The sequence below is a fragment of the Somniosus microcephalus genome, chromosome 3, assembly GCF_052327205.1.
Source record: "Somniosus microcephalus isolate GS21.2 chromosome 3, FLI_Smic_1.0, whole genome shotgun sequence".
Classification (NCBI taxonomy): domain Eukaryota; kingdom Metazoa; phylum Chordata; class Chondrichthyes; order Squaliformes; family Somniosidae; genus Somniosus; species Somniosus microcephalus.
In genome coordinates this window covers 51,717,453-51,736,290 of record NC_140989.1, presented here as the reverse complement: position 1 = coordinate 51,736,290, position 18,838 = coordinate 51,717,453, and the positions used below count along the sequence as shown (strand labels likewise).

General features: G+C 45.3%; 1 protein-coding gene across 2 annotated transcripts in view; it reads left to right on the top strand.

The window, feature by feature from the left end:
* The window catches only part of lrpprc (leucine-rich pentatricopeptide repeat containing), a 168,878-nt gene that overhangs the window by 32,713 nt on the left and 117,327 nt on the right, over positions 1 to 18,838 (top strand). For both annotated transcript variants that reach the window (XM_085980386.1, XM_085980387.1), the window contains exons 8-10: positions 3,005 to 3,149; positions 7,311 to 7,468; positions 8,530 to 8,635. In XM_085980386.1, the coding sequence (XP_085836512.1) occupies positions 3,005 to 3,149; positions 7,311 to 7,468; positions 8,530 to 8,635 (409 nt within the window). The remainder of the gene's footprint in view (positions 1 to 3,004; positions 3,150 to 7,310; positions 7,469 to 8,529; positions 8,636 to 18,838) is intronic.

Sequence of the window (18,838 nt, the reverse complement as noted above, 5' to 3'; positions counted from 1 at the left end):
ATCAGGGTAGATGCTGAGAGGATGTTTCCCCTTGTGGGATATTCTAGAACGAGGAAGCATAGTCTCAGAATAAGGGGTCGCCCATTTAAGACGGAGATGAGGAGGACTTTCTTCTCTGAGGGTCGTGAATCTTTGGAATTCTTTACTCCAGAGCGCTGTGGAAGCTGAGTTATTGAATATGTTCAAGTCCGAGATAGACAGATTTTTGAACAACAGGGGAGTCGAGGGTTATGGGGAGCGGGCAGGAAAGTGGAGTTGAGGCCAAAATCGGATCAACCATGATCTCATTAAATGGCGGAGCAGGCTCGAGGGGCCGAATGGCCTGCTCCTGCTCCTATTTCTTAAGTTGTTATGTACCACAGTTCCCCCCCTTGTGCAACTCTTTGAATTCATTCATTAATGCAGAATCTGCAAAGGGATATAGACAGGCTAGGTGAGGTGAGTGGGCAAACATTTGGCAGATGGAGTATAATGTGGGAAAGTGCGAGGTTATCCACTTTGGCAGGAAAATTAAAAAAGCAAACTATTATTTAAGTGGAGAGAGATTACAAAATGCTACAGTTCAGAGGGACCTGGGGGTCCTTGTGCATGAAACACAAAGTTAGCATGCAGGTACAGCAAGTAATCAAACAGTCAAATGGAATGTTGGCCTTTATTTCAAGGGGGTTGGAGTATAAAAACAGGGAAGTCCTGCTACAACTGTACAAGGTATTGGTGAGGCCACACCTTGAGCACTGCGTACAGTTTTGGTCTCCTTATTTAAGGAAGGATGTACTTGCATTGGAGGCAGTTCAGAGACGATTCACTAGGTTAATTCCAGAGATGAGGGGTTTGACTTAGTTGAGCAGGCTGGGCCTATACTCATTGGAATTTAGAAGAATGAGAGGTGATCTTATCGAAACATATAAGATACTGAGGGGGCTCGACAAGGTAGATGCAGAGAGGATGTTTCCCCTCATGGGGAAATCTAGAACTCGGAGGCACAGTTTCAGAATAAAGGGTCGCCCTTTTAGAACTGAGATGAGGAGGAACTTCTTCTCTCAGAGGGTCGTAAATCTGTGGAATTCTCTGCCCCAGAGAGCCGTGGAGGCTGGGTCATTAAATACATTTCAAGTGGAGATAGACAAATTTTTGCAAGATAAGGGAGTGAAGGGTTATGGGGAGCGGGCTGGGAAGTGGCTTTGAGCCCTAGATCAGCCATGATCTTGAATGGCGGAGCAGGCTCGAGGGGCCAAGTGGCCTATTCCTGCTCCTATTTCTTATGTTCTAAATCAAGCCTGGTTCAAACCTGCAGTTCTTACTGTGGCATATTCATTATCTTGGTTAGGAGTGGATTCTCTGTTCCTCCCCCATAGGGAGGAAGGGAAGGAACTTGGTAGACAAATCTCTCTGGGTTGCAGTACCCATCTAGAACCTGGTCATACAGTGTGTCAGAGTTTTAGGTGCTGGTTGCAAGAGAAAGGGGTTGGGGTGCAAGTTTGTGGGGAGGGTAATGGTGGTAGCTAAAGAAAAGGGGCAGACAGATGAGAAATCTGAATGCCAGCTGATGTTCTTCCCACATGAAACTCTCATTCCCTAGTTAGTGAAACACTAATTTCAGCCACAAAAAATATCATAATTTGCCTTAAGTGCAGACATTCCATGATGTTGAAGCCTTTTTGTTTAAAAAATGTTTTAAAAAAAGTACTGAAATTGTTTTCAGCATAATGAAGTGACATGCTTCTCCTATAATACCATGTGATGTCCTGTAACCTCAAATGATTAAATTAATATTTGTATAAAATAAAGTTGGTGCAAGATTTCTAGTGTAGGGTTTAGTGCATAATGTGGTATGGTTCTTTGTTTCTCCTTGCTCAATATGTGCATTATCTGATCTGTTGTCCTATGGTGTGCTGTTAAAAACTAGTTCTACAGATTTCAGATTTAGATTTATTTGCCATATGTAACAAGTACAATGGAATGCTTGCTCCCCGTAGGGACGCGTCAGCTATACATACAGCGCCGCGTTCAGGGTCAATACAATGGCTTCCCGTGGCAGTGGGAGCACGATGTCCCTCAGCCGCTCTGTCCTCCTCTTTACCGTGGCCTCCTCCTCACTGTTGCCGGCTCCACGTGTGGTGGCCTGCTTCTCCCGCTCTGGCCGCCGTGCCCGGCTCCCCTCCTCACAGCCGGACTGCGAGTTACCCGAAATGGAGCTGCCGGCTGACGTGCTGCAGCGTGTCGTGAGTCTGCTGCTGCTGCTCGTTGCGCTGCGCTCCTCCGCCCGACTTGCCGAACACATCGTCGGGATGTGAATGCTCCAATGTGGCCTCCTCTTCACCGGCTCCACGCTCCACGGCCTGGGGCCTACTTCTCCCTCTCACGGGTCGGCCTCTGGCCGCCATGCTCGGCTCCCCTCCTCCCAGTCGGAAGTCCTTCCCGCCGAGGAGCTGCCGGCCGATGTGCTCCAGCGGGTCGGCTTGGCTGCTGCTGCTGCTCACCGTGCTGCGCTGCCTCTGCCCAACTCGCCGAGCACTTCGCTCCGGTTGCGGGAGCGAGCGGCGAGAGCTGGCTGCCCGAAGCAGGGAGAGCGATCTCAGCACTGGACTGTCACAGCCGCCATCCAGCACAAGGTTGGGAGGAAGTAAAAGGGCTCAGATTTTCAAATTTAACGCTTCTGTGGTTTTTTTTTTTTTTTTTAAAAGAGCCTGTTCGTTTTAAAAAATTCCCTTCAATTCAGGCTACAAAATGTATAAGCCACAGAAAATAAGATGATGGTCTTTTTCCAAAATTATTTTCTTCTACTCAGAATTTGGTTCCATCGATGCTATATTTTGTAGGTACCTGATTAGTAATTGGTAGGTTTACAGCATAAAAGAACTGATTGTGACCAAGTTGGGATAAAGGAAGAGATTAAAAAGTGTTGAAGGAAAAATAACAATTTCTCTTAGTACTGCCTTAAGATATTTGTGTAATTTGAATCTAAAGCCTATTTTTGTGTGGTTAATCTTTCCCTTGTTGATAGACACTGGAGAAAGTTGAAAAGACAGATGCCAGCCTGATGGACAGGGACTTGATGCAAATTATCTTCAGCCTGGCCAAGTCTGGCTATCCACAATATGTTCAGGATATTGTGGAGCGGATGAGACATGACAGGGGATATGTGCCAGGCAAGTTCCACACTAGTAGTGCATATATATGGTGATCAGTTGTGATTCCTCAAACCTTATTTACCTTCAAACACTTGACTGAGAATTTGGCTTAGAGTGCATTAAACATTTTCAATGTTTTTTAATTTAAAAGTCAAAACAAATTTTCTTTCTAGTTGAATGGATGAAAAGTGCCATATGTTCCTAGACATTCTTTTTCTCTTGCCATTTTCCCAAAGATGATCCTGCAGAATCTAGTAAAATGTATCTTCTTGGGGAATATGTGAATATTGGACAAAAAACCCTTGTTCGGTGCTTGAAACTTCATTGCTAAATCACCAGCTTTTTGTTATTTACGTACTCAGGAAGTGTGTTCTACCGAATTACTGTTCTAAATGTTTATAAAGAGAGATGCAAAGAAAAGCTGCAAAAGGCCGAAAAGTACAAAAGTTGATCATCTGAAAGAGAACTTATCTGACTGCATTTCTGTTTTATATTATAAACGGGAAGTATCTGTATTCTTTTTGGCATCTTGGTAATATCCCTTGGTTGCCTTGTTTCATGCTTTAGATTTGTAGACTAGAGGCAACTTAGAAGCAGAGAATTTGTGTAGAACTCCTTCATGTGATAGTTCTTCTTCTTAGGCAGTCCCTCGGAACCGAGGATGACTTGCTTCCACATTTAAAAATGAGTTCACAGGTGACTGATTAGTCCAATGCGGGACCGACAGTCTCTGTCACAGATGGGTCAGACGGTGGTTGAAGGGGCGGGTGGGTGGGGTGCTTGGGTTGACGTGCGCTGCCTGCGCTTGGCTTCCGCTTGCTCCCGGCGAAGAGACTCGAGGTGTTCGGCGCATTCCCTGGATGCTTCTCCTCCACTTTGTGCGGTCTCGGGCCAGGGATTCCCAGGTGTCGGTGGGGATGTTACACTTTTTCAAGGAGGCTTTCAGGGTGTCGTTGAAGCGTTTCCTCTGCCCACCTGGGGCTCTCTTGCCGTGTTGGAGCTCCGAGTAGAGTGCTTGTTTTGGGAGTCTCGTATCGGGCATGCGGACAATGTGACCCGTCCATCGGAGCTGATTGAGCGTGGTCAAAGCTTCGATGCTGGGGGTGTTGGCCTGAGCAAGAACACTGACGTTGGTGTGCCTATCCTGCCAATGGATTTGCAGGATCTTGCGGAGGCAGCATTGATAGTACCTTTCCAGTGTTTTGAGGTGCCTGCTGTACATGGTCCATGTCTCTGAGGCATACAACAGGGCGGGTGTCACTGCTGCTCTGAAGACCATGAGCTTAGTGCCGGGTTTGAGGTCCTGGTCTTCAAATACACTCTTTCTCAGGCGACCGAAGGCTGCACTGGCACACTGAAGGCGGTGTTGGACTTCGTTGTCGACGTCTGACTTTGTTGACAGTAGGCTCCCGAGGTATGGAAAGTGGTCCACGTTGTCCAAGGCCTTGATAATTGGGGGGCAGTACTGTGTGGCGGGGGCAGGTTGGTAGAGGACCTTTGTCTTACGGATGTTTAGTTTAAGGCCCATGCTCTCGTACGCTTTGGTGAAGGTGTTGATGATGGTTTGGAGTTCGACCTCCGGGTGAGTGCAGATGCAAGCGTCGTCTGCATACTGTAATTCGACGACAAAGGATGGGACGACCTTGGATCTGGACTGGAGACAACGGAGTTTGAACAGTTTCCTGTTTGTTCTGTAAATTAGCTCCACTCCAGTGGGGAGCTTACTGAGGGTGAGATGGAGTATTGCAGCAAGGAAGATCGAGAAGAGTGTTGGTGTGACGACACAGCCTTACTTGACCCCGGTTCGTACGTGAATTGGGTCTGTGGTGGAACCGTTGGTCAGGATCACGGCTTGCATGTCGTCGTGAAGCAGGCGGAGGATAGTGACAAACTTTTGAGGGCAGCCGAATTTGAGGAGGACACTCCATAATCCCTCACGGTTGACAGTGTCGAAGGCCTTTGTGAGATCAAAGAAGGCCATGTACAGCGGTTGGTGCTGTTCCCTGTATTTCTCTTGTAGTTGACGTGCGGTGAAGATCATGTCCATTGTGCCCCTTAGTGGGCGGAAACCGCATTGCAACTCTGGGATGAGCTCTTCGGCCACTGGGAGAAGGCGATTGAGGAGGATTCTTGCGATGCTGTCTGCCACAGGGAAACTCCTCTGTAATTACTGCAATCAGACTTGTCACCTTTCTTGAAGATGATCACAATCACGACGTATGTGATAATAAGTTCTGCTTTACTGACATAATGACATACTGTAATAAGGATTTTGGAAAGCACACTCTATTCATGATTTATCATGTGAGGGCAAATTCTACATAAATTGTCTTTCCAGATTCTTTCAGCCGTTCTGAAGCATAAAACAAGACGAGAAAGAATGATGCAAGTGAATATTCCAGATATCTTGAGTCATAATTATGGGACAATTCAGCAGACTCTCTTTTCCTTTTGAGGTTTTTCTCTTGTAATTTATAGCAGCTGAAGGGCTAGAGTGCATTTCATTTGCCGTATTCTGAAAGTAAACTCTGAAATTTTAACTGTATACATTTTTCACACTTTTGCTGTAGATCTTGGAGTATTTTAAAAATTGCTTGAGAAATCCTGTTAGTTAAGAGGGCTTTTGGGGGATCCTAACATTGGGCACTTTCACAACTCCTTCCCAGGGATAGTTTCTGATTAAAGGCTTCTTGTCAGATGGGAAGAGTAAGCCACCTTCCTATAGGAAGGGTACATTATCCACACCCCTAGCAGCTAAATCAAAAGTAGTACAGTAAACTCTTGTTTGAACAGCACTTAATTATCCGGAATTCTCTAATCGGCAAAATTGATACAGGTAGACTACCTTTTATCCGAACTTCCGAAAACCGAAACCCTCTAAAAACCGAAGGTTTTTTCGTTCAGCGTAAGTCGTGCGCACGACATGACCAGAGTGGCGCACGACTTACGCTGAGCAGAGGGTCAGCGTAAGTCATGCGCACGGACCCCCGCCGACCCCGACCCCCGCCGACTTACGCTGAGCAGAGGGTCAGTGTAAGTCGTGCGCACGACCCCCCCCCCCCCCGCGGAACCACCTGACTCTTCCAAAGGCTCGAAAGCAACGAGAGCTCTGAGCCCGCGGCGGTGCAGGCCCCTGTTCTGAGCGAGCACGACGACCTGTTGGTGGAAATGCGGAACTTCATTGCATTCCAGGCTAGCAGCGACGGACAAGCCACGACTGCGGACCCCCGCCGACGCCGACCCCGACCCCCGCCGACACCCCCGCCAACCCCGAACCCCGCCGACCCCGACCCCCCCGCGGACCCCCGCCGATGCCGAGACCCCCCGACACCCCCGCTGACCCACCTTCCGAAATCCGAAATTTTCCGAAAACCGAAACACGGCTGGTCCCGAGGTTTTCGGATAAAGGATAGTCCACCTGTACTCCGAAAACAACACCTCAATAACCGGAAATGTTGCCGAATCTGAGTCTCCCACGCTGACCGAGTTAGTCAGTGGGGGTAGTTCTCCAAACCGCCACTACGCGGCATCTTGGCGCTGTCGGAAGTCTCTTCCGATCCGAACACCTCAGGAACAGGAAATGCTGCCGAGTCGGAGTCTCCCGCGGTGGCCGAGTTAAAAATAGCCTCGGTAGACATACCTCTCCGTTTTTCGGAATTTTTAATCAACTGGCACCATCCCGGTCCCGTCGGTGATGAAAGCGTTTACTGTACTGATATTCGGTTTGGAAGAGGAGCGGGTTGTTTGGGGTCTCCTGGGCAAGGGAATTGTGCAAAGTAAAAGGAAACTTAAGTTGAGATGGATGTGTGGGGAGGAAACAAACTTTTTTTTAAACTGGAGACTGTAAAATATGATGGGTTTTGCAATTGTATGGGGATGTGTGGGAATAAAAGGTTTACTGTTTTGAATTAGATTTTTTTTGTTGTAATTTGCAATTAATGTTTATGAACAAGGTTGCTGGATTGCAATACTTTCCACATTTAATAACTGCTTATATGAAGTCAACCAAACACAAATAGCTGAGCAAACTTTTCATCTGTATGTTGATTATGTTTAAATGTTCAATAAGGAATATATGTTTTATGAAGCAGATGTGTGCTTCATAATTACAACTTAATTGGTTGTAATTGAACAATTGCCACAGCATAGCTTATTTTTTTAACTTGTTCATTGTTACAGATGCAATGAATCTGTGCTTGAGCCTGATTACACAAGGTTTGGAAGAAACTGCTTTCCAGGTGTTGAAAACCTTTCCCACATTTCAGTCTGAGAACCAAAATGGAGATTCATTCGATCTTGGCAACTTCTTCATCCGGCACTGTATTAATCTAGACACGGTAAGACGGAGCAACTTGGTGATAATCCCATAATATCATCATAAAAATGATACTCGAGCCAATACACGTTAATGCTATGCTTATGTTATATTATAGAATCATAGAACAGTACAGCACAAAAGGAGGCCATTTGGCCCACCGAGTCTGTGCCGGCTCTTTCGAAGAGCAATCTTTGTTCACCAGCTCAAAATGCTCCCTTTTCAACCAATACCATTAGTATTTCATTCGAGTGGTACAGAGCCCAAACTACACTCTCCATCGATCACTCCATTTTCCTTTGGGACTGCCGTAACATGCTCTTTTCCTACTTGTCCCATTGAAGTCAGCACAACACCAGCAATGTTTTTTTTCTCCTGCCGCTGCAACTTCATCTCCAGAGTACCCCAAGGTTCCATTCTTCATTCCTTCTTTTCTCTTGTTTACATGTTGCTCCTCCATTATATTTTTCATTGGCATTTTGTCAGTTTCCATATGCATGCTAGTGGCATCCAGCTCCATTTCTCCATCACCCCCTTGACTCCATGACCATCTCTGTGTTGTTGGACTGTGTGTTCAATATCAAGACATGGATGAGCTCCTCATATTGAGCATTGGGATGACCCAAAGCCAACTTGGTCAGCCCCAAACTTGTGCACTGAGCCCTTGCCCCTAAATTCCCCTGCTTGGCTGCCTACTCTTCAGGTAACTCAACCGTAACCTTGGCATACTCTCCCTGAACCCATTCACTTGCGACTTCTGTCCCCAACTTTAAAAGCCTGTACAAAACCTTGCTTTTCAACCAAACCTTTGGTTATTTTCTTAAGTATTCTACTGCTTTGTGTTATTTCTGCTCCATAAAGTGCCTTTGGACATTTGCTGTGTTAGAGGCTTGCTATATAAATCCAAATTGTTGGAAGGGTATAAGTGTTAATTCTTCTGCTGGATGCTTTTCACAGATAAGTGTATGGCATAAAAAAATCACATTATTGCACTTCGCTAAAATCCTAGTAACTAGTTCTATTTGTGGTGAGGATGCTTTCTTACGAAGAAATTGATTTCTACTTTTCCCCCTTGTATTATAGCCATTGGACAAGCTGTGTCACTTCTGTGAGGGACTAAAGGAGGCCAATCTGCACTCGACTCCTTTCCAGTTTGCTCTTTACTGTGCTCTGGATGCCAAAAAAACTGGTATATTATATGTAAAACTTGAAGTTTGGGAGACATTGTTGAAGAGCGTTGATCGTTTCTGACACACCCTTTCGTCATAGACTTGGGTGAAGTTTAAAATTCTAAAACTTTAAGGGGATGGCATTTCCGTAGCACTGTGTGGAAGTTTAGAACATGCTAAACTGGAGCGTATTTTTTATCTCCAACCCAAAATCTCCTTTGCTATGCTCAATTGCCTTCTATAACTAGAAAGGAACTATTTAGGTTGGTATTACTAAAGTTTTGTCAAAGGGCATAATCTTAGCAACCAATCTTAATGCTTCAATATACTGCACAGTGGAATGAGTTTAATGTGCGAAGAGGAAACTACTACAATCAAACTGTTCCCAATTTCTCCTCTTCACATTTACAACCAATTGCCATCTCAGAGGCCAAAAGTACAATTTGAATGTATTTGTATGAATTCAGTTTGCACAAAAGCAAAAGAAAGCACTAAGAATAGCTTCACAAGTATACTTAACACATGAGAAAGATTTAGGTCAGCTGACAAGAATTTCAAAGTATCTTCTCCAAAGAGGGTTTCTCTTTGTCCAGTAAACTGCAAGAGTTCCTGATATATTAGTATGTGGGAGTAACGGCATCCCTGTTATTCCCATGAGCCCAGTATTGCCTTTGACATAACTGAAACTGAACTGAGAAATAACTCAACAGCCTGCAGTGTATAACTGGGATTAGTAGGCCTCTGAGCACAGAGTTGACAATTGAGCCATGTTAAATGCAGACTTTGTGAGATTCACTGCAATGCAATCATAGCAATTATAAGTAGTAACTGCCTTAATTAATGTCATTACTTCAATTCACATGAGGCTAAATTCATGGGATGGAAAGAAAATGCTTAGTTTAGGGGTTTGCTAGTGCTGTTGTGGAGGGTTTAAACTAATTTGGCAGGGGGATGGGCACCAGGATGTACCATTAGAAAGGAGAAACAAGGTGCACCGGATTGGGAGAGACAGATAGCACTAGAGTAAGAAAAAGTACGGTATTAGGTGGAGTCAGACAAAGAGCGAATAGAAGAAGGACAAAGATAGATTTGCAGTGCATGTGTATAAACGCATGAAGTATGGTAAATAAGGTTGGTGAGCTGCAGGCGCAAATAGCCACATGGGACTATGATGCCATGGCAATAACAAAGACCTGGCTCAAAAAAGGGCAGGATTGGGTGCTAAATATTCCTGGATATAAGGATTCAGGAAAGACAAAAGGCAAAAATGGAGGTGTGTTGGGGTATTGATTAGGAGAATATTACGGTGCTGGAGAGAGAGGATGTCCTGGAGGGGTCAAGGACAGAATCTATTTGGTTAGGGTTAAGAAACAATAGAGGTGCCATTACACTACTAGGTGTATTCTATAGGCCACCAACTATTGAGAAGGATACAGAGGAACAAATTTGCTGGGAAATTACAGAGAGGTGCAAGAACTATAGAGTAGTGATAATGGGGGACTTAAACTATCCAAATATAGACTGGGATAGTAATAGTGTAAAGGGTAGAGAGGGGGAAGAATTTCTGAAGTGTGTTCAGGAGAACCTTCTTGATCAGTATGTTTCTGGCCCACAAGGAAGGAGGCATTGCTGGATCTGGTTCTGGGGAATGAGGTGGGTCAAGTGGAGAAAGTGTCAGTCGGGGAACACTTGGGGAACAGTGATCATAAGGTTTAGATTAGCTATGGAAAAAGACGAGGAGCAATTGAGAGTAAAAATACTTCATTGGAGGAGGGCCAATTTCAGTGGGTTGAGAATGGATTTGGCCCGGGTAAATTGGAATTAAAGATTGGCAGGTAAAACTGTAATCGAACAATGGGCTGCCTTTAAAGAGGAGATGGTTTGGGTACAGTTGAGGTACATTCCCACGAGGGGGAAAGGTAGGGCAACCAAAGCCACAGCTCCCTGGATGCCAAAAGAGATAGAGAGTAAGATGAAGCAGAAAAAGGGGACGTATGACAGATATCAGTTTGAGAATACAAGTGAGAACCAGGCTGAATATAGAAAGTTCAGAGCGGAAGTGAAAAAGGAAATATAAGGGCAAAGAGAGAGTATGAGAATACATTGGCAGCTAAGATAAAAAGGGAATCCAAAAGTCTTCTATAGACATATAAATAATAAAATGGCAGTAAGAGGAGGGGTGGGGCCAATTAGGGACCAAAAAGGAGACCTACGCATGGAGGCAGAGGGCATGGCTGATGTACTAAACGAGTACTTTGCATCTGTCTTTACCAAGGAAGAAGATGCTGCCAAAGTCAAAGTGAAACAGGAGGTAGTTGAGATACTGGATGGGATAAAAGTTGATAAAGAGGAGTTACTAGAAAGGCTGGCTGTACTTACATAGAAACATAGAAGATAGGAGCAGGAGTAGGCCATTCGGCCCTTCGAGCCTGCTCCGCCATTCAATGAGATCATGGCTGATTCAATTCAGTACCCTGTCCCTGTCTTCTCCCCATATCCCTTGATCCCTTTAGCCTCAAGAAATATATTCAACTCTTTCTTGAATATATTTAATGAACTGGCCTCCACCGCCCTCTGTGGCAGAGAATTCCACAGGTTCACCACTCTCTGGGTGAAGAAATTCCTCCTCATTTCAGTCCTAAATGGCTTACCCCTTATCCTTAGACTATGACCCCTGGCTCTGGACTCCCCGGCCATCCGAAACATCCTTCCTGCATCTAGTCTGTCCAGACCTGACAGAATTTTATAGGTTTTGATGAGATCCCCTCTCAATCTTCTAAACTCCAGTGAGTATAAGCCCAATCGACACAATCTCTCCTCATACGTCATTCCTGCCATCCCAGGTATTAGCCTGGTGAATCTTCACTGCACTCCCTCCATGGCAAGAATGTCCTTCCTCAGGTAAGGTGACCAAAACTGCACACACTACTCAAGGTGCAGTCTCACCAAGGCCTTGTACAACTGTAGCAAGACATCCTTGTTCCTGTACTTGAACCCTCTTGCTACGAAGGCCAACATACCATTTGCCTTCTTAACCGCCTGCTGCACCTGCATGCTTACCTTCAGCGACTGGCGCACAATAACACCCAGGTCTCTTTGCACTTCCCTTCTCCCAATCTATTGCCATTCAAATAATCTGCCTTCATGTTTTTGCCACCAAAGTGGATAACCTCACATTTATCCACATTATAGTGCATTTGCCATGTTTCTGCCCAATCACCCAACCTGTCCAAATCGTACTGGAGTTTCACGACATCCTCCTCACAGCTTACCCTCCCACCCAGCTTTGTGTCGTCTGCAAATTTGGAGATATTACATCCAATTCCCTCGTCCAGATCATTAATATATATTGTGAACAGCTGGGGTCCTAGGACCGATCCTTGCGGTACCCCACTAGTCACTGCCTGCCACTTGGAAAACGACCCGTTTATTCCAACTCTTTGCTTTCTGTCCGCCAACCAGTTCTCTATCCAAGTCAATACCTTGCCCCCAATCCCATGTGCCTTAATTTTGCACGCCAATCTCTTATGTGGGACCTTATCGAAAGCCTTCTGAAAGTCCAAATACACCACATCCACTGATTCTCCCTTATCTATTTTACCAGTTACATCCTCAAAAAATTCCAGTAGATTAGTCAAGCATGATTTACCTTTTGTAAATCCATGTTGACTTTGTCCGATCCTGTCACTGCTTTCCAAGTGCTCTGCTATTACATCTTTTATAATAGACTCTAGCATTTTCCCCACTACCGATGTCAAGCTTACCGGTCTATAATTCCCCGCTTTTTCTCTACCACCTTTTTTGAATAGTGGGGTAACATTAGCTACCCTCCAATCCATGGGTACCGTTCCAGAGTCTATCGAGTTCTGGAAGATGACCAGCAATGCATCTACTATCTCTAGGGCCACTTCCTTAAGTACCCTGGGATGTAGACCATCAGGCCCTGGGGATTTATCGGCCTTCAGTCCCATCAATTTTCCTAACACCATTTCCCTACAAATGCTGATTTCTTTCAGTTCCTCCCTTTCATCAGACCTTATGTTCCCCGGCATCTCTGGGAGGTTATTTGTGTCCTCCTTTGTGAAGACAGAACCAAAGTATGTATTTTGTTGGTCTCCATTTCCTTGTTTCCCATTCGAATTTCCCCTGATTCTGACTGTAAGGGACCTACGCTTGACTTCACCAATCTTTTTCTCTTCACATATCTATAAAAGCTTTTACAGTCACTTTCTATGTTCCCTGCTAGCTTACTCTCAAATTCTATTTTCTCTTTCTTAATTAATCCCTTTGTCCTCCTTTGTTGACTCTTAAACTGCTCCAAATCCTCAGGATTATTGCTTTTTCTGGCCAATTTATATGTCCTCTCCTTGGATCTTATGCTATCCCTAATTTCCCTTGTTAGCCACGGTTAAGCCACCTTTTTTGTTTTATTTTTATGCCAAACTGGGATGAACAAATTCTGTAGCTCATCCATTCGGTCTTTGAATGTTTGCCATTGCCTATCTACCGTCAACCCTTTTGAGTGCCATTCCCCAATCAATCCTACCCAACTCGCTCCTCGGACCATCGTAGTTTCCTTTATTTAAATTGAGGACCCTTGTCTCTGAGTCAACTACTTCATTCTCCATCTTAATGAAGAATTCGATCATATTATGATCGCTCTGACCCAAGGGGCCTCTTACAACAAGATTGCTAATTAATCCTTTCTCGTTACATAATACCCAGTCTAAGATGGCCTGATCTCCGGTTGGTTCCTCGACATATTGGTCCAGGAAACCATCCCGTAAACACTCCAGGAATTCCTCCTCCACAGTATTGTTACTAATTTGGTTGGCCCAATCTATATGTAGATTAAAGTCACCCATGATGACTGCTGTGCCCTTATTGCACGCTTCTTTAATTTCCCTTTTAATGCCATCCCCAACCTCCGCCTTACTGTTTGGAGGTCTATATACCACTCCCACTAATGTTTTTTTCCCCTTAGTATTTCTCAGTTCTACCCATACAGATTCCACATCATCAGAGCTAATATCCTTCATTACAATTGTATTAATCCCTTCGTTAACCAGTCATGCTACCCCACCTCCCTTTCCTTTTTGCCTACCTTAAAGTAGATAAGTCACCAGGACCAGATGGGCTGCATCCTAGGATGCTAAGGGAGGTAAGGGTGGAAATTGTGGAGGTACTGGCCATAATCTTCCAATCCTACTTAGATACGGGGGTGGTGCCAGAGGACTGGAGAATTGCAAAAAAGGTTGTAAGGATAAACCCAGCTGTGGTGTATGTGCCTTTAAGAGCCCCCTGTGTACTGTAATGCCGGTAATGGCCACTCGGGCTATATAAGCCTGTATGTTGTCTTGTATCTGTTAGTTCACCTCCAGACTTTGTCCAGTAAACACCTGTAAACCAACTCCTGCATTCCGTGTCTCCATTAACACACGGATACAACAGTGGCGACGAATTGGAAACGGACTTACCTGCAATTCGGCAGCACCTCAAGGAGATCGATTCCTCAGACGAAGGAAGAAGAAAAAAAAAGAAGAAAAAAACTGTGGTTTCACCAGCTAGCCGGGCTGGTGGCAGGTACTGCAATAATCCTTCCTGGGCGGCGGGCTGGGGCTCGATCGGCTGGCTCTACAGCGGGCCCAAGCAGTGAAGGCGCAGGCAAACAAATACGAAGGGTGGAGCACTCGGGAGATGGCCAGCTCTGCAAAGCAGGTCGGCGTTCGGACCACGCAGAGGGCGGGGAAAGTCCCAGAGAGTCCGGCGGGAACAAGTCTCCGACTTTTAAAAATATTTGTATAAATAAAAACAGCGGAGAACAGTGTTGTCAGCAGCAACAGCGGCGGGAAAGCGCGGGAGGTGCCATTTTTTTTTAGGATGCCTAAGACTGGCAACATTACTACTTTCGATAGTGATGTAGAGGATTGGGCCACATATGTGGAAAGAGTGGAAGTATATTGCACAGCGAATGAAATAAAGGATGATAAGGCATCGGTACTTCTAAATCTAATGGGCGCAAGGACATACAGGCTGTTACGAAACTTAATCACTCCAGCCAAACCGATGGACAAGAATTTTAAGGAGATTGTTGATACCCTACACTGCCAATTCGGGGCAGGACTGGCAGGTTCTCTACGAGACAAATTCGTCTGCGGTCTCCTAAGTGAAGGAACACAAAAAAGGCTACTTTCTGAGAAAGATTTGACACTGGACAAGGCTTTCAGTGCAAGAGGAGCTGCAGAGATACAGCAAAAGCCAGAGGACTTCGGCACCCATGAAATGACACAGGGTTTCGAGAGATGTTATCGCTGCGGCAGATCCACCCATGACCAGAGGGACTGCTGGTTCAAGGACAAAGCATGCAGGCAATGCGGAAAGATGGGACACATTACACGTGTATGCCGATCTGGAAACAAAAAAATCCACCGACAGAAAAAATATCAATAAGGAAAAGTACAGAAAGGTACAAATGATGACGGACAGTAGCTCCGAAGACCAGAAGAGCGATAGCGACTCCGGAAACAAGAGACTAAGCTCTCTCAAATTACATAATGTAATTGCCAAAGAAGATTACCAGACCATTTGGGTTACCCTCACGATAGCGGGGTCCCCAGTTAAAATGGAGCTAGATACAGGATCAGCTCTGACCGTCATAAGTAGACGGGATTACGAGCGGCTATTTCCGCATATACCTTTGAAAGACACATCCATTATCTTGAAAACATATACGGGGCAGAAAGTATACCCCAAAGGGAAAATAAAGGTGCCTGTTGTATACAACGGCAAGGAAATACAGAAGTTGTATTTATACGTTCTGCAAGATGGTGGTCCAGGAAGATACGTTTAGACTGGCACTCCATTCAGGCACTGACGGTGACCAGTAAGAAAAAAAATGATGATGACATCATACCTGAACGATTAAAAGACACCTTGGCCAACGCCAAAGAAGTGTTCCAACAGGAACTAGGAACCTTGAAAGGCATCACCGCCTCAATAAAGGTGGAAGATGCGGCAATTCCCACGTTCTTTAAGGCAAGGCCGGTGCCATACGCAATTCATCCAGCAGTCGAGGCAGAGCTGGAGAATTTGGAAAAGACAGGCGTGTTATCCAAGCTAGATTGGAGCGAGTGGGCAACACCCATCATCCCGGTCATGAAGAAAACGTTAAATAATGATAAATCTGAAGAACAGAGAAAAATTCGCATCTGTGGGGACTTCAAGGTGACTGTAAACCCAGTCCTTCACACGATACAGTATCCTCTTCCGAGGATAGAAGATATTTTCGCCTCACTATCCGGAGGGAAACGTTTCACAAAAATTGACTTGGCACAGGCATATCTACAGATGGAGGTTGAGGAGGCCTCTAAAAAGTATCTCTCAATAAACACACACAAAGGCCTGTACCAGTACAATCGACTGGTTTTCGGAATAGCATCAGCTCCAGCTATCTGGCAAAGAGCTATGGAACAAGTCCTGCAAGGGATTCCTGGGACTCAATGCTACCTAGACGACATCCTTGTAACAGGAGAAAACGACAACGAACACCTTGCCAATTTGGAAAAGGTGCTCACTCGGCTGAGAGAACGGGGCCTACGAGCAAACCGCCCCAAGTGCGAATTTTTCCAGAAACAAATATCATATTGTGGCCACATAATTAATGAAGAAGGGTTGCATAAGTCCCCTGAGAAAATTGAAGCGGTCATAAAAGCACCAGCACCTGAAAATGTCTCACAATTAAGGTCGTTCCTGGGATTAATAAATTACTACCATAAATTTTTACCGAACTTGTCAACTGTTCTGCACCCTCTTAACGAACTGCTACAAACGGGAGTAATTTGGGAATGGAGCGAGGACTGTAAACGTGCCTTCCATAAATGTAAAGGCTTGATCACGTCCAAGGAAGTTTTGGCTCATCACAACCCATCACTGCCAATCAGACTGGCATGCGATGCATCCCCTTACGGTGTAGGAGCGGTTTTATCACATAGATTCCCTGATGGCTCAGAACGGCCGATAGCTTTTGCGTCACGCTCATTGAACTCAGCTGAGCGTAACTGCCCAGATCGACAGGGAAGCACTCAGCCTGGTATGGGGAGTGAAGAAATTCAACCATTACCTACACGGACAAAAATTTACCTTGTTGACTGACCATCAACCCCTCGTCTCCATATTCAACCCTAAAAAGGGTGTTCCCATTATGACAGCGCAAAGGCTACAGAGGTGGTCCCTTTTCCTAGGGGCACACCAATATGACATAGAATACAAAGGATCAAAACAGCATAGGAATGCTGAAGGTTTATCGCGCCTACCGTTGCCAACGGTAGAAGAGGCACCTGCAGTAGACCCAGTAGAGATGTTCCACTCAACCATAGTGGAATGTCTACCAGTAACAAATTCTGCCATTGAAAAGGAAACGAGAAATGACCCGACTCTCTCTCGAGTCTACGATTTAACGGTGAAGGGACGGCCAGCACATGGCGAACCACTGTTGCCAGCATTCTCGCAAAGAAGAGAACAGCTGTCAGTGTGCCGAGGAACCTTGATGTGTGGATCCAGAGTGGTGATTCCACCCAAACTCCAGGATAAAGTGCTAAAGGAGCTTCACGAGGGGCATCTGGGTGGAGTGAAAATGAAGAACCTAGCCAGAGCGTTTGTGTGGTGGCCAGGTATCGATGGAGACATCGAAGAAATGACCAAGGGCTGTCTAGGATGCCAGAAGGTCCAAAACGCCCCACCACAAGCCCCTCTACATCCATGGGAGTGGCCCTCATCTCCATGGCAAAGGGTACACATCGACTTTAATGGACTCAATGTTCCTAATCGCGGTTGATGCACACTCCAGGTGGCCGGAGGTAATAAAGATGTCCTCCACCACCACGGAAAAAACCATCACAGTATTAAGGACCATATTTGCCAGGAATGGGCTGCCTGAACAGATCTGTTCTGATAATGGACCGCAATTTGTGTCCGAAGAATTCAGGAAGTTCTTAAAAAAAACAATGGGGTTAAGCACTACACGTCCGCCCCATACCATCCCACCACCAATGGATTGGCTGAAAGGTTTGTCCAGACCTTCAAGAAGGCCATAAAGGCCATGGGTAATGAAGACATAAAACTTCAGCATAAGGTAGATAACTTCTTGTTTGCATACAGGAATGCAACACATGTGGTTACAAACCAAACTCCCGCCATGATGTTCTTCAATAGAAGCCTAAGATGCCGGCTGGATTTGATCAAGCCAAACATCAGAAGGGACGTGGAGAACCGGCAATTTCAAGGCATGAATGAAAGGCCGACTAGAACCTTCCAGATAGGTCAACAAGTTTTGGCCCGGGACTACCGTACCGAGAAATGGCAGCCTGGAATTATTTGCACACGACTAGGACCGCTGATGTATACCGTGGACATTGGAGAAAACATAATAAGGCGCCATGCTGACCAGATCCTAGAGTCATCCGAAAAGGGACAACCTACACCACAACTCTATATGCCTAATGATGAAGTAGAGATACCCATAGTATCTACCTCCGATCCAGTGATACTGGAACCAGATGAACCCAACACTGGCATTCAAGCCGAATCAGCCTTGCCAAAAGAACCTACTACACCACCAGAAACTACTACACCCCCGAGGCGTTATCCGGACCGAGTCAGGAAGCCTCCAGAGAGACTGACTTATAATTGATTAACTGCCGCAATGTGTAGATTATTGTTCTTGTAACATGTTAATTAATGATTACTTAAAATATTATGTACTGGTTGTCTAAAAGGGGAGGAATTGTAGTGTATGTGCCTTTAAGAGCCCCCTGTGTACTGTAATGCCGGTAATGGCCACTCGGGCTATATAAGCTTGTATATTGTCTTGTATCTGTTAGTTCACCTCCAGACTTTGTCCAGTAAACACCTGTAAACCAACTCCTGCATTCCGTGCCTTCATTAACACACGGATACAACACCAGCAACTACAGGCCAGTCAGTTTAACCTCGGTAGTGGGGAAGCTTTTAGAAACGATAATCCGGAACAGAATTAACAGTCACTTGGACAAGTGTGCATTAATTAAGGAAAGCCAGCACGGATTTGTTAAAGGCAAATTGTGCTTAACTAACTTGATTGAGTTTTTTGATGAGGTAACAGTTGGTTGATGAGGACAATGCGGTTGATGTGGTGTACATGGACTTCCAAAAGGCGTTTGATAGAGAGCCACATAATGGGCTTGCCA